This window comes from Leptodactylus fuscus, chromosome 3, assembly GCF_031893055.1.
Source record: "Leptodactylus fuscus isolate aLepFus1 chromosome 3, aLepFus1.hap2, whole genome shotgun sequence".
In the NCBI taxonomy this organism is placed as follows: domain Eukaryota; kingdom Metazoa; phylum Chordata; class Amphibia; order Anura; family Leptodactylidae; genus Leptodactylus; species Leptodactylus fuscus.
In genome coordinates, this window is record NC_134267.1 from 57,333,414 (window position 1) to 57,350,303 (window position 16,890).

Here is a 16,890-nt window from a genome sequence, read left to right on the forward strand (position 1 = left end):
TGGCGTCCGCCTCCACATCCCTGTTTGGAAACAATGCACTTTGTTTCCAGGGGAAACCTCAGCAAAGGTTCTTAACATTGAAAAGCAAAGATGATGAGATGTAATAGGGACTGGGAACCCTTTTACAAGGACCATACAAAAACTGCCAGGCCTGCCTTTACGGTTACATACTCCATTGGTTGTGTCACATGGAATTAAGATGTGTTGAGAAATGACAAGTTTTGTTTTTAACTGGAGGGTGAGCTCATGCTCTGGTTAGACAAGGCACACTGGAAAGCACTGGAAATAAGATGCAAGTAAAACTAAAACTATAATTGAAGGCAGCAATGGCCCCAACCACAGCTAGCATGTGTGGAATTCTTTAACAAGTACATTGTCACCTATTCTATAACACCTCAAGAAATGAGACGCAGCGCAATTACATCTACAGCTTCAGATAGGGTGTAAAACATTGTGCCATTAAAAAAAAAAAAGACGACAGGTGTCATTAGAAAAACATCGAGAAAAACATAGCTCACTTACTATGAACTTCATGGTAAATATGGAGACAACTGGTAAACTAACAGATTTATTGAAGGCTCCATTTAGATTACATATAACAGAGGCAAACAGACGAAAACAGTTGGTCATTATTTAAAAAAACAAAACAAAACTGATCTCTCCCTGTACTTTTTTTTATTTTTATTTTTTTTTAAAGGACAAAAAAAAATCGCAGTAGATCATACTTTTGTGTCCGTCAAAAGAGAAAAAAAAAATTGAAGGAAGGGAATCTCTGTGTAAACGGATGGCCATCCATTTGCATCTGTTTCTTCTGTTAACATATCTGCTAAACGGATGTAAGAAAAACCTGATCTAATTGGTGCCTAAGGGGGAGTTCACACAGAGTAACGTGCCGCGTGATGTGGCAGGTATACGGCGTGTGAGACTTTGAGCGCTGTATACGCTCCCATTGATTTCAATGGGAGCCTGGATCGTATACGCCGCGTTATTTTGCGGCTGTGATTTTGCGGCCGCAAAATAACACGGCGTATACAAGACTAACTCCCATTGAAATCAAAGGGAGCGTATACGGCCCACAAAGTCTCACACGCCGTATACCTGCCACATCACGTTACTCCGTGTGAACTCCCCCTAAGATTGAAAGTGATGTGAATGGTTCCTAGCGTTTTGTTCACATTAGTGTTATGGCTGCCATTCTTAAGCCATGCTGAATCCATTTTCAAACAGATCTATTGACTTATAGTACCAGGCAAGAGTTTGGACATACCTTTCCTTTTTTCCTACATTGTAGATTCATATTGAACACATGAATACTATGAAGACAGACATATAGAATTTAGTAGAAAACTAAAGTGTTAAACAAACTGGAATACCTTTTCGATTTTTCAAAGCAGCCCCCTATTGCTTTTATGACATTTATGCACACTCTGGGCATTCTCTCAATCAGCTTCATGAGGTAGTAACCTGGAATGGTTTTCCAATAGTCTTGAAAGAGTTCCCAAACTATCTAAATTGCGTTCAGGTTGGGCGATTTTGGAGGCGAAGTCATTCGACGAAGCATGCCACCATTCTCATCCTTGTTCAAATAGTGCTTACATAGGAAGAAGAATTATTTGGGGTCACTGTCCTGTTGAAAAACAGATGATTGGGGGGGGGGGGGGCGCAACACGGCGGCTCAGTGGTTAGCACTGCAGTTCTAAAGTCCTGGGTTCGAATCCGGTCAGGAACATCTGCCAGGAATTTGCATGTTCTCCCCATGTTTGCGTGGATTTCCTCCCATTCTACAAAGACGTACTGATAACAAAAAAAAAAAAAAAAAAGTACATTGTGACCTCTATATAGGGGTCACAATCTACATTTAAGAAAAAAAAGGAAAAACATAATGGTTCCACTAAGTGCACACCAGATAGGATGGAATATTGCTGCAGAAAGCAGTGCTGGTCATTTTGGAAAAATGTGCCTTAAATTTTGAAAAAATCATCAACAGTGTCACCAGTAAACAACCCCCACACCATCACATCTCCTCTTCCATACTTCACAATGGGAATAACACATGGAGAGAAGGCGGTAGGTTCTTTTTTACATCTCACAAACACATGGTGGTTGGAACCAAAAATCTCAAAATTTCCACTGTTCTGATGTCCATTCCTTGTATTATCTGGCACAATCTGTCCTATTCCTTTTACTTCTTGTTCCTCCGTAGTGGCTTCTTTGCAGCAATTCCATGATAAGGGCTCAATTCTTGCAGTCTCCTCTGAACAATTAATGAGGAGTGGTGTCTTGATCTCCGTGAAGTATTTCTACAGACTCTAATCTGAGGAGTTATTAATTTGTGGTTGCTGAGGAGGTTATCTTTAATGGTCTTGTCTTCTGCAGCAGAGGGATCTCTTGGTCTTCCTTTCATGGAACAGTTCTAATGAGTCACAGTTTTTACTACTTAGATCCATATGTCGTCCTCCATAGTTTTAACATCTTTTATATTTATATTGAATAATATATATATATATATATATATATATATATATATATATATATATATATGAAGAGCTCAACGGAAAAATGGCCTAAGTCCGAAAATCAATATTGTGAGAAAAACGAAATTTGAAGTTTTAGCCTAAAGCAAACGGGCATTATTGTGGAATATATCTATCCAATGTAATCAGCTAATGAACACCGTTAATCCTAATAATAAATTGTATTATTTATTTAAAAAATTGCAGCTTCATGTATAAATATTATTTATTTAATATTATTAATTAATTATTACTATTATTAAACGATGAAGAAGAATAATTACCTGCCTCCCTTTTCGGCGCTAAATATGTGCAAAAGTCGATTTAGAGCCTTTTAAACAATAAGACAAAGTTTTTACACTAATATAAACAACAGACCGGAAGTCACGATTTCAATGAAAAAATGACCAACGAGAGTGAAGTAAGTAAGTTTGTATTGGACTTAGGCCATTATTCCATTGAATGTAAATTCTTCTGCATTGAAATATATGGACTTAGGTCATTAATCCTAGGTACCTTGTAAACCCAATGCATAGAACGAGGTACAAAGAAGCTTTCTAGGTAATAATTTGAAATATGACAAAATGTGGACTTAGGCCATTTTTCTGTTGAGCTCTTCATATATATATATATATATATATATATATATATATATATCACCAGCCACTTTATTAGGTACACCATGCTAGTAACGAGTTGGACCCCCTTTTGCCTTCAGAACTGCCTCAATTTTTCGTGGCATAGATTCAACAAGGTGCTGGAAGCATTCCTCAGAGATTTTGGTCCATATTGACATGATGGCATCACACAGTTGCCGCAGATTTGTCGGCTGCACATCCATGATGCGAATCTCCCGTTCCACCACATCCCAAAGATGCTCTATTGGATTGAGATCTGGTGACTGTGGAGGCCATTGGAGTACAGTGAACTCATTGTCATGTTCAAGAAACCAGTCTGAGATGATTCCAGCTTTATGACATGGCGCATTATCCTGCTGAAAGTAGCCATCAGATGTTGGGTACATTGTGGTCATAAAGGGATGGACATGGTCAGCAACAATACTCAGGTAGGCTTTGGCGTTGCAACGATGCTCAATTGGTACCAAGGGGCCCAAAGAGTGCCAAGAAAATATTCCCCACACCATGACACCACCACCACCAGCCTGAACCGTTGATACAAGGCAGGATGGATCCATGCTTTCATGTTGTTGACGCCAAATTCTGACCCTACCATCCGAATGTCGCAGCAGAAATCGAGACTCATCAGACCAGGCAACGTTTTTCCAATCTTCAATTGTCCAATTTCGATGAGCTTGTGCAAATTGTAGCCTCAGTTTCCTGTTCTTAGCTGAAAGGAGTGGCACCCGGTGTGGTCTTCTGCTGCTGTAGCCCATCTGCCTCAAAGTTCGACGTACTGTGCGTTCAGAGATGCTCTTCTGGCTACCTTGGTTGTAACGGGTGGCTATTTGAGTCACTGTTGCCTTTCTATCAGCTCGAACCAGTCTGGCCATTCTCCTCTGACCTCTGGCATCAACAACGCATTTCCGCCCACAGAACTGCCACTCACTGGATGTTTTTTCTTTTTCGGACCATTCTCTGTAAACCCTAGAGATGGTTGTGCGTGAAAATCCCAGTAGATCAGCAGTTTCTGAAATACTCAGACCAGCCCTTCTGGCACCAACAACCATGCCACGTTCAAAGGCACTCAAATCACCTTTCTTCCCCATACTGATGCTCAGTTTGAACTGCAGGAGATTGTCTTGACCATGTCTACATGCCTAAATGCACTGAGTTGCCGCCATGTGATTGGCTGATTAAAAATTAAGTGTTAACGAGCAGTTGGACAGGTGTACCTAATAAAGTGGCCGGTGAGTGTATATATTAATATGTCTTAGAGAAAAAAAAAATAGGGAATGCAAAAGGAGTGTTCAAACTTTGACAAGTACTGTAAATCAGGTTTATTAAGCTTCTATTTGGGCTCTGATACTTTCAATAGCAAGATTAGTGATGCTGGTTCCAAATATTATCAGAATAAATACAGGAATTCTAAAAACGCAGGTTCCTCCCACAATATAGCCACATATACTTGGGCACACTTGGGCAACAATGCTGTGGATTAAAGAGGGTTTTGCGAGATTTCAATACTAAAGACCTAGCAATACCCACCCCCACTGAACAGCTGACTGCAGAGTCTACTGTTCATGAGGAACAGCTGCACAGATTACCAACTGGAAGGACAGCGCCAAACACTGGCAGTGGCAGTGCCTAGTTACTGCAGCTCCTTTTCATTTGAAAGCACTGGTTCTTAACCACAACAGAAAAAGCCATGAAACAGTAAAATCTCATTATGTTACGATGATGTCTCAGGCCAGAAACTGAACAATATGATGCATCAGTAAATCCTATCTGTTAGTATACTGGTTATATCATATTAAAGTAACGAGAACTAATTTTAGAAGGTTCAGAATTAGTTCTTGGCAGATAAAATATCCCTTAACCAAAAAAAAAGGCAAAGACAAGCAACCCGCCCTTGGCACCACAACAGGTTTATCTTAAAGTGTCAATATTTCTTTACCAGCTATTTTTTTTTTGCATACTTACTTGTAATGAATCAGTCTTTAGTTTTTCTTTGTGTTCTTCTGACGACCTTAACACTTCCCTATACAACTCGGCAGCCATAGGGTACTCACCTGTAAAAGACATTTGATCAGTCTTATATGAGATTTGATCAGGTTCGTGTACGAATGGACTTCAATTTGTGCATTAATCTACAGTGTAGGCAAGTACAATGGTGTCACATGGCAATAGTTCCTACTCTGTGTATGTAACTCACCCAAAAGTTCCTTTTTTTAATGGGTATCATGGCCGTCAGCCGAATATACTTTTGGCTAGCAACTCATGCGTATGACCTGCTTTAGTGAAGACCATTTATGAGCATATTGCAAGTTTTAATATTTAAGCACATGGCAAGAATCAACAACGTCCACCGCGATATAAACATGGAGTCACCTGCACCCCACTCTTAACAGTTAATAAAATTGACATAGAGTAATTTTCAGAAAACAATGAAATGCCTTTAAAGCGTTCAACTTCTCAAAGATGAATAGTCCAGGTGAATATAAGAAACTTTACTTTTTTTTTTTTTTAAATTAAACTCATGTTTTGTGTCTCAGGGCTCTTTAGATCACTGAACTCAGTCTCAAACCTGTGATAATTTGTTTGCCAGATTAACTCTATTAAAGGAAACCTATTTAATAAGTCTGAGGCCCCAAAAGCTGATTTTTTTGTTGCAAATTTTGCTGTGTTTTTTTTTTTAGTCAAAGCCAGGAGTGAATTTAGCAGGAGGGAAAGTGAAACACAATGTCTTGGACAAGGTATGAAAACATTAGATTAGATAGTTCATAAAAACTTAACCACTTCTGGACCGCCCATAGACTATATACGTCAGGAAGGTGGCTGCCTTGTTCTGCAAGAACGTATTGTTATGTCCAAGCAGAATTCAGCGGCTGCACGAAATCGTGCAGCTGCTGAAACTGGGAGCCAGCTGTAACTTCAGCCGAAGATCCCAGAGAGAAGGCAGGGAAGGTTTATTACCTTCCCTGCCTTCTTGATCGCTCTGTCTACAGCGCTCAATGAATCCCATCCACTTTGCATGTACTGTATAACGCCGTGGCCTAAGAGTCACACATGAAAAGTCAACCATCGAGCGGAATTCCTAAATGAGGAATTTACAATCATCTACCTACATGTTTTCATGTACTGAATATTCTATTGAAGGTGCCCATAATTCATTTTTTGTAAAAACTGATACTGTGTGCACATTGTACCAACATCGTGTCCTACATCTCATAACATGGCCGAGTACATACACCATGATGGAAGTAAAATTGTATTTCAGAGATTTGTTCCAGTGTATCACCTTTAATGATGTGGATTCCAGCCAAACCATTGAGAGCACAGACAAGCTGGCGATGAGCCTCTTCACACTCAGTTCGACATTTTTTCTGGAGGGAAGTCAGTAATTCTTCCATTGTCATTGTGCTGTAAAAAAAAAAAAAAAAAGATGAAGGATAAAAACCAAGAATAAACCTCCATCTATAAAGTAATTGAAGCGCAAGATGAAGTTTTCAATGTGTATTTGTAAGAATATTCTTAATCTGTTAGAAAAAAGCAGCTTTTCTGGGATGTGGGGCCTTCGCATCAGAGGTTTGTGTGCATGTCTAAATGTATATTATCAGAAAATGATAATTTGCACTATACACAGAGGGGAATTTATCAAGACCAATCCATCACATGTCAGTCTTAATATTTCTGACACACCTACTGCTAGCGCTCAAAATATTAAGAGACTTTAGCCTGTATGTCACTAAGGGCCTGACATAAATTTCAATTACAATCCATTTTTTGGCTTGCGCTATAGTAAATCTGTCTAACACTGATCTGGTCTCTCTTGATCCTCACCTTGTTCTGCATACTTTTCTCAAAGTGGAAAGGCAGAAGGATAATAGGCAACGTGGCACATTTTTGGACCATTTTTTGGTGCACCCCTTTTACAACTGAAAATTGGTTTAGTAACTTTAATAAATCCCTCACCATTGTCATAAAAGACATCAGGATGTGCTGGGAGCTTCTATAGAAGTTCACTGAAGTACTGTAGGCTCATGTTTACAAGAATGACTTGTTAAGGATACATTTTTATGCCACAATAATATTACGGAATAAGCTTAAAATACATTACTCCATCTCATGGTGTCATGTACAAAAAGAGAGTCTGTTTAATGGAGGCCATAGTAGCCTTTGGTTGACAGATGCCATTGTATGGCACCTTTTACTGGTCTTTGATAAACAGCTAATATGGGGAGCTTCAATGACATTATGGTTCATCTATGGATATATTACCGGTGCTTCTGTGGGCAGATATTGAATGAGAAGCTCCCTGGGTGCGGCAGGGTGACTATGAAGGCAGCCATAAAATACCATACAGGGCACGTTTTTTTTTCCCAGGTATCCATTATCTTTTAGACTAGATGTGAAGGACTCATAGGGAGGAGCGGTGGCAGCATGTTGTGTTGCACATGACAATTCTAGCAGGCTCCCTTTATGTCTCGAAAGCTTTCGACTGGTGGTGGAAGGAGCTCCAAGATCTGGCAGGCTGAGCTGTCACAGGCTGAGGCTTCCCCGGGGAAGCTCCAAACAGAATCTTTGTATATAGTTACGTGATTTGAGAATTCCTGGAAAACTGAATAGGCGAACTCCTAAATACTTGTACAGCTGGGAAAGAAATGTGCGACCCTAGACCTACAATATTACTATTTCATGTATGGACACTTTGATTTCTAATTTATTGCTTCACAAAACTGAATTCATTCCCTGATGGTTTCCCTTCAGTAATGTACAGTATGAGCTCACAATTCACTGAAACAGCTACAAAAGCACAACATACGCACAGAATATTTCACCCTGGTGCACCTGCATCTCGTCGCGGCATTCCGCTCCTGATTAGGCTCAAATGAATGGGCCTAATTAAGAGGGAGTCTCGTGCCGCGCCTGTCTCAGCCGTAGAAACCATGACAAGAAGGGGCATCTCGCTTCTTTTTCCCCGCTAGCGGGAAAAAACACTAGTGGAAAAAAAAAGCGAGTGGCTCCCATTGAAGTCAATGGGAGCCTTTTTTGGAGGTGGATTCCGCATCAAAATCTGCCTGCAAAAAACTCTGTGTGAACTAGCTCTTACAGATATCTGCCTTCATCTGAGCCAGGATATAGCTTGGCTGACATTACCCATGATATTCCCCGAGTGCTGAGAGCCAGGCAATGTGCCAATAAGCCTCTCTGACTTGTCTAGAGTATTCGGATACAGGGCTAGAGCAGTGAAATAATACTTTGCCACTGATAAAGAAAAGCCTAAGTGTGGCCCTACTTTGAAAAACTGTTTGTTTTCCAATGGAATATAACTTCATTTATGTCAATCAAGTCCCTGAAGCGAAAAACAGGCAGAGAAAAACTGCAAATATTGGTGAGTCATAAGATTTATAAAGTCTCACTGCCCTTCCTATCGTGTTACAAGACCAGAGGTGAACAATTTACCTCTTCTGCAACGGTAAGAACTCCCCACGCACAGCCTGTGGGTGACAACAAGCCTGTCTTAGACGCAGCAGAGGATAAAGGATGGAGGATACAGTCCGTCTGTCTAAGCTACTAAGCTTGAGAGACCAATCGGAGATCTTTCGTAGCTTTGCTAGAGCATCCTGACAGCAAACTTCATGCTGTCTGTGATAGAAATGTCTCTCTACCGGAGAAAAGTGGAGCCAGTGAACGTCTTCTGTTTGTTCTGGGATTTGAATCTGCAAGAAAGCAAATTGAATTAGTGACACTTCTTTAGCAGTCATTACTCCTTAAATATCGTGTATACTATAAGTAGACAACTGTGAAAGGAACAAGTTACTGAGTCATTTAAAAATTCTACCCTACTTCATAATCTTCACAAATACTTCATAATCACCAGTCCCAGGCACTCTGTTGTCAGCTGACACCCTCAGTTCAGGAACTTGCTGTGGCTTCACTGCTGGAAGTCCTATGCCGCCCGTGACCACTAAGAACAATCAGTGGCGGTTGGAAAGGACTCAGTGACATCACTCACATACCGTATATACTCCAGTATAAGCTGATCCCCCTAATTTTACCACAAAAAACTGGGAAAACTTATTGACTCGAGTATAAGCCTAGGGGGGGAAATGCAGCAGCTACTGGAAAATTTACAAAAATTAAAATGGCCGGAGTTTTTGGGTGCAGTAGATACTGGGTGCTGGGAAAGGGGAGGGGGTGTTTTGGTTGTCTGTCTGCCCCTTCCCTGAGCTTGAGGACTGTTTTTTCTTCCCCCACTTGGAATTCAGCCTGGCTGAATTTAGGGTATCTGCAGAGCTCCTATTAACTCCTTCCCGACAGAAGAGGAGCACTGCAGATACCCTATATTCAGTAGACCGGGCACTTTCAGACACAGGGATACCTAATGTGTTTGTGTTTCACAGTAATTTTCTGCTTTTGTATGTATTCTAGCGAAAGGAGTGATTTAGAACTTTTTTTTTTTTTGCACTATTTTATGGGAGATTCTATATACTGATATTGTGGCTGGTCATAGACCCCGCCCCCCCTTCCTAAAAAAAAAAAAAAAAAAAAAAAAAAAAAAAAGAATTTTTTTTTTCTTTTGCTGACTCGAGTATAAGCTGAGGGGGGCTTTTTCAGCACAAAAACTGTGCTGAAAAATTCGGCTTATACTCAAGTATATACGGTATATCATCAGGTCCCTTTCTACAGGTCATGTGTGGCTACGAACTTCCAGTGACGAAGGCATGGCACATACCCGAAAGGGGAGCACTGGTGGCCACCAGAGTGCCAGGGACAGATAAGTATGAGATTTTTTAATGTTACATCTTCCCGCCCTCCTCTGTGATTTGACTAATTACTGGACAACACTTTTAATGGGTCTCTCAGAACTAATAGCAAAAGAAGTGCTGTCACGCCTAGTAGCCACATGACCACACTCCAGGGGCTCTGTGGCTGTTTAATGGTTAACAATGTCATCTGGAGGAGAAGGAGTGTGCAAGAAAACCATACTATTTTTTAGGACACATCATAGCAACTGGCTGATTCTTTTTTTTTTTTTACTGCAGTTTCCGGAAAAAAAAAAAAATTGGAATAAAAAAAATAAATAAAATAAAATAAATTGTAATAATAATTTGATAACCCGGTGCTCCAGTGCGACACTAGAGTACCGGGGACAGGAAAAATGTTTTTTTTTTTTTTTTTTTTTCTTTTCTCTGTGACATCCTTTATAGTGTACCTATCTACATCATTGACACTGCACTGCAATATATCCACAGTTGACTACCTCTTACTTTTTATCTTACGAATCCTAGTTTCCTGGTTAACCTAGACAAAGTGGCAAGTGATCTCAGCACACTACTGACAAATGTGGATATACATAAGGCTTGTGTATTAGCCCATCTCCCTTTTTTGGTCCTATGGTGGTTCTATCCATCAGTACCTGATACATGCTGGAGCTGTATTATCGAAGTCGGCGTCCTGCTTCATATTTGGTGGGAATGTAATTTGTGCAACCCATTGTCACCAACCTACGCCTCCATGCGTACACCAAACATATAGCAGATACCATATGTGCTTATTAATTTCAATGTGTGCATCCAGATGTCATTTATTTTGTTCGTTTCACTGATGCATCACATCAATGAAAATCTGTGAGAAATTCAAAATATAGAGAAAAAAAAGATCTGCTTATCACAAATGTGAGAAGCGTATCAGCCACAGACAGCACATCATCTGTAGATAAACAGAGTGGGGTGCGGTCTGTGAAAAGCACGTACTGTGGATGCAAACATGTGAATAAGGTCTTATTTCAGCCGGATTTACTGCCCAGTTACTGGGCCATGTGGAATATCACCAGGGATTTCACATAACAAGAAATAAAAGCGCCGGTAATTGGGGACAGTGCGCTGTGTGTCGCTACCCTTAAAGAAGACATTTCACAATCTCCACCAACAGTTCTCAGCATCTGTTAATGGAAGATCCTCCATGGATTCCAGCAGAGCTTACTTTTTGTCCCTGGCCCCCACCATTCCCCAGGGGATTAGTGCAGTTAATTTTGGTGGCTGATTTTCCATTTGGGATCTGTACTGTCAGGTGGGAGGTGTCAAGATGGAAAGGGGGCATAATGCTGAGCTCCAATCAGATGTGGACAGTGTCAGACTCATACCCACTGAAAACCTAATTAGCATATCAGGCACCAAAACTAACAGCACAACCGCACAAGAACAGTGGAGGCTGGAGAAAAAAATTCCAACTCTGCCAGAATCAGTGTGAACAACGCGTGCTAAATGATGCAAAGTCCTGGATGTGGTAGTGGTGATGAAGGGTCCTCTTTACGCATAGGCCATCAATTAAAAAAATAAAGTTTTATAACCCCTTAAGTGAGAACCTATCGTATGAAAAATGTTCAATCTGAGGACAGTTATTGAGCAGGTTAATGAATAGTTTTGTGGGAAAACATTCAGTTTCATTTGTACATTGAAACCTCTGTTCTTTCTATGGTAAGTGACTGACAACCTCCCCTCTGTGACTCTGTATACAGAGATGGCTGTCAATCACTGATAGGAGCCACCTCCTTGACTTCTTAGTATAGAAAAAGAAGATTTTACTGATAAATGACAGACTATATTCTAGATTTTTAGTTTTAACATAATCTCTCAGACAAGCCCTTTCACTATTTGATACGAGATAGATAGATAGATAGATAGATAGATAGATAGGAGATAGATAGATAGGATATAGATAGATAGATAGATAGATAGATAGATAAGATATAGATAGATAGATAGATAGATAGATAGATAGATAGATAGATAGGAGATAGAGGAATAGATAGATAGATAGAATATAGATAGATAGATAGATAGATAGATAGAGGAATAGATAGATAGATAGAATATAGATAGATAGATAGATAGATAGATAGATAGATAGATACATAGGAGATAGATAGATAGAATATAGATAGATAGATAGATAGATAGATAGATACATAGGAGATAGATAGATAGATAGATGATAGATTGATAGATAGAATATAGATAGATAGATAGATAGATAGATAGATAGATAGATAGATAGATACATAGGAGATAGATAGATAGATAGATAGGTGATAGATAGATAGATATATAGATACATAGGAGATAGATAGATAGATAGATGATAGATTGATAGATAGATAGATAGATAGATAGATAGATAGATAGATAGATAGATAGATAGAGGAATAGATAGATATCACACACACAAACACACAACAGAGGTACTGTTGTAATAAGACAGACATTACATACCTGATCAATGACGTTTTTTTTGGCAGACCTCCACATAATTTTGGCAAGAAGACGATATAATGGAAAAGGATTTCTTCTACAGTATGGTCTGTAAAGAAGTTGGTCCCACCAGTGTTTTACCCAGTAAGGGTCCACTCCAAGAAACAGCACTAGTCCAAACAGATCTGCAAACATAACGGGTAAGGAAATATACAAGGCCATTACATTATATTTTCAGATGGGGGTCAGGAGAATATAATCCAAGCCTTTTTTTTATCATATTAAGTGTTAAAAGTGTCCTTAATTTCCCATCTAGTTACCTTAACTAGCACAAGTGTCTGTGGGCATTCTACCCAAATGAGGACTAACGCAAACTGATTCCTATTATTCTGCTCTGTAACCGCCCAACAAGAATATAAATGTGGTTAAACCGGTGAAGTGCATCAATATTAACAGGGAGTCAGTCCGTGTCCATGTCAAAGGCAGCACATATGACATCATTATCTGATTCCATAACAAGCCTTGTTTTTTTTTTTACTTTTTAATTAATTTTATAACATTTTGTTAATTTTTTTTTTTTTTAGTTTAAACTTATGTTAGGAATGGCGTCTTGTCCTGGATATCAAATATATTTTGAGTGAAATTAGCACGGTTACCTTCTAAGCCCCTCTGTACTGGAGTTCCACTCACACACCACCTGTTCACCCCTGTTAAACGCAGAGCCATTTCAGCAGCCTGTACGGGGGAAAAAAAAAGTATGGTCAGATCACTGAACCCTCTGGTCAGATTTGTCCTAGGAGGCTCCTAAATCAATGGCCCTCCCTGTACTATAATGCATGGAGAATCCAGGTTTGTCAGTACTGAGCTCTCGTTCCCAGGTTCTGCGACGCCCAAATGCACTAATACAGCATATGGCAGGTCTTATCATGAGAAAGCCGCTTCCCTTCAATCTTTTTCATCTCTAATATTAATTTCACATACGTTTACATTGTCAAAATTGCTGCACAGACCATTTACCTTTGCCGTCGTGCATTCCACCATCTGCGCTTCATCTAAACAAATCCGCCACCACTCCACTGCAACAAGTGGGCTCGGTATTGCCATGTAACGTTTTTGGTTCCGAAATCGCCGTCCATCTTTACTATTGCTGTGAGGAATGTCTACATAATTTAACTCGGTTCTTAGAACATCATAAGTGGTTATGACTACATCTTGCTCTGCTAACATCTGAGGTTGTAGGAAGCCATGTTTCTTAACACCTTGATATACCTAAAAGTAAGATGCACACATTTATTACTGATCAAAATTTCACTGATAGTATACAACATATACAAATATGCTGTAAAATACACTGTTAATATAGTACATAACTTATACTGTACATCCTCTTTCTTCATATATAGTTCTTCATGAGTGATCATAGACTATAGATACCTATTATTTATTAAAATGGTATGACCGTAACGGGTATAATGTGTGGTTGTGTGCATAGGTTTAGTAAAATATTAAAGTAATATACAAGCAAAGAAGTTACAATTATTCTTACCATGACATGAAGAGAGGATGATCGAACATGCCGATTAATTTCATCAACCCATTGGTGACAGATGGAACTTGGAGAAATGATCAAGGTCGCTCCGGTAGGAACAGGGTTCATTGCAACAAGACAATGTGGACAGTAGAAAGGTGTGGTGCTGACACTTTCCCTCTTATAGTTTACACAGTCTGCATGTTGCCACAGATGACACTGCAGGCACTGGACTTGGTCCTTGAGGTCAGGATGCCTGAGACTACCACAAATACATTCAAAACGGTAATCGGAGGTATTAACAGGGAAGACGGGTCGGTGATCACAGTCCATTTCCTGAGATACGAACTTCATATCATCTTGCTTTGTTCCTATATCAGCAGTGTCACTAGCAGTGGTAGATGTCTCATCTGTCACCGGAGAACCTTGTAAGGTATTCAGCGGTTCTGAAATTTCGCTATTCGCAGTACAGTCCTGTAGTTCTTTTTTAGGTATACTTGTCTTGCTCAGTGCACAGTAGTCATGATCCTTTGACAAGACATTTAGATCCGCACCAGTCTCACAAGGGTCTTTATTGTTTTCCCTGAGTTGAGCCCTACTGCTTTGCAGTCTGTTGGAAGATCTTGTGTTCTGCAAAAAGTGTAAAATGTATTACCCAGAGAAATATACACGCCCCCCCCCCCCAACAAAAACCAAAGATGATGTTCAATTTAAGTTCTCTCAGAAGTCACAAATAGGTAAACACGTATCAATGACAACTCACCAATTTCTGAACGGAAGGCTTATCTCGAGTCATTTGCTCTTTATAATTCACCCCTAGTTTAAAGGATCCTTGAAGCCCACGACCTTTAACCTGCTCCACTATCTTTTTGGAAAGCAGCTTATCCAAGGTCTTTTTCAGCAGTCGATGATTCCTCTGCATGTCATAACTATACATGGCGCTTACATATTTAAGTATGCCAACTCCGGACACACCTTTGCTCGTGCTCATTTCCTTAACTGCCACTAAAACCATGACCCGTAAACCTGTTAGGAAAGAAAAAAACAAGCAAAAGAGAAATCTTTAAAGATTACATATGTGGCAGTCAATATGGACAAAAAAACCCCCCCATATTTGCTGCATTTCCTGTACAGTAGTGCTGTAGACAACATACTGACTTCAAGAAATGGGAAAGACAGGTGAAGTGGCAGGGGAGCTACATAGCACTGTCTGCAACACAGTAAGGCTATATTCACAAGAATGAGGTGCAAAACAGCTGTGAAAAACAGCCATTTTTCATGGCCATCATGTATAAGAGGAGCACACTTTTACATGTATCCCTCATACATTTGAGTATAATGAGGAATGTGTCAAAACAGACAAAAAAAAAAGAAGGGCAAGTTTGTAAAACAGAATAACCCCTATTCGAATGCATCAAAATTAAAGGGGCTCTATCATTGGGAAAAGTCATTTTTAACTAGGTACATGCTTCCACACATACCTTATGTAAGTAAATTGCCTCAGTAGTTTTTGAATGAGCCCATTTTTTACTGATATGCTAATTAGCCTCCATTGAGCACAGGAAGTTCTCAGCAAGTACTCTTCTCTCTCTCTGCTGTGTGCTATGCTGCTGAGAGCAGGGAGATGAGTCAGCAGCATCAGCGGCAGCCTGTGCTGTACACACATAGCAGACGGTGCTCGCTGAGAACTTCCTGTGCACGCTGGAGGCTAATTAGCATATGGATAAGAACATGCTCATTCAAAAACTGCTGAGGTGATTTACATACAAAAAGTATGTATGGAATAGCCTTCTAAAGACTATGCAAGTATGCAATGATAGGGCCCCTTTAAAGGGTTTTTCACATATCTGTTTCAGCAGTTTGCCTGCAGTTTCTTCTTCCTGTATCCCCCTACCCAGCTTGCTGAATGGGACACTGAAGTATCACAATACTTCTACAGATCAGATAATATGCACATATATAGAGAGAGACTCCGTGCTATCTGTGTGTTTACATAGACAGATATCAGATCAGGCTTTATCAGCAAACTACAATTATCTGAATTGATTGTCCTGCTGGCAAAGCACTCAGTGATGTCATTTCTCCCATCTCACAGATATATTTAGGAAAAGTCTTCAGTTTACATAAGCTATCAGTATGATAGGATCCTTGAGATGGGAATACCCCTTTAATGTGGCCGTAGTAAATATCAGACCGATATTCACTACTGAATTAATATAGGGAAAACTAGACGTTTTCCTCATGATAGTAATCCATTAATGCAGAATGAATGGAAACACTCACTTGGATAAGTCTGTCTGTCCACTGCTCTACTTTTCTTTGTCTTTTCTGCTGGTGGAGGTGGGATGAAGTAATTTACAGTTTTCCCCTGAAATAAAACAAATTTTAGTATTATTCAAAAAATCTATTTATGATCATATTTTGCAGTGCAACAAACTGCACAAGAGAAAGTGGCAAGTGGCTTTATTACACAGTCATAGGAGGACAGCAACAGACATTAGTGGTCATAGAAAACAGGCACAGACCAATTCTGTGTGCATTCTAAATGACACTAATGTAAACTACATGACAGACGCTAGCATAATGTTTGTTTCATTTTGTAATCCTATTAATATTATAAATGTGAAAGTTTGTGAGTTTGTGGGTTTGGATGTTTGGATGTTCGGATGTTTGTTCCTCAATCACAGCCAAACGGCTGAACGGATTGGGGGGAAATTTCACACACACCTACATAATTCCCACGAAATACGAATAGGCTACTTTAAATGTGGGTCACTCACCCCAAATCTCCACCGTCACCCTCCAAAGACCCCTCTGCCTCGGCTATAGAAGCTGGCATTCTGCCAGCCCAGGTCTTTCCATGCACCTCCTATTCCTCCTATTGGTGCATGGCAGGGTGTGGGCGGGCTAGGGAGACAGCGCTGCAGCACCATACGTTGCCGGCAAAGTGTGGGCGGGCCGATTGACCGGGAAGA

At 39.9% G+C, this 16,890-nt stretch overlaps 1 protein-coding gene across 3 annotated transcripts in view; it reads right to left on the minus strand.

The window, feature by feature from the left end:
- Positions 1-16,890, minus strand: part of SHPRH (SNF2 histone linker PHD RING helicase) — a 65,511-nt gene that overhangs the window by 28,053 nt on the left and 20,568 nt on the right. For all 3 annotated transcript variants that reach the window (XM_075267602.1, XM_075267605.1, XM_075267603.1), the window contains exons 7-15: positions 16,199-16,283; positions 14,679-14,941; positions 13,934-14,545; positions 13,405-13,656; positions 13,044-13,122; positions 12,409-12,572; positions 8,597-8,853; positions 6,432-6,553; positions 5,114-5,202 (exon numbers count right to left, since the gene is read on the minus strand). In XM_075267602.1, the coding sequence (XP_075123703.1) occupies positions 5,114-5,202; positions 6,432-6,553; positions 8,597-8,853; positions 12,409-12,572; positions 13,044-13,122; positions 13,405-13,656; positions 13,934-14,545; positions 14,679-14,941; positions 16,199-16,283 (1,923 nt within the window). The remainder of the gene's footprint in view (positions 1-5,113; positions 5,203-6,431; positions 6,554-8,596; positions 8,854-12,408; positions 12,573-13,043; positions 13,123-13,404; positions 13,657-13,933; positions 14,546-14,678; positions 14,942-16,198; positions 16,284-16,890) is intronic.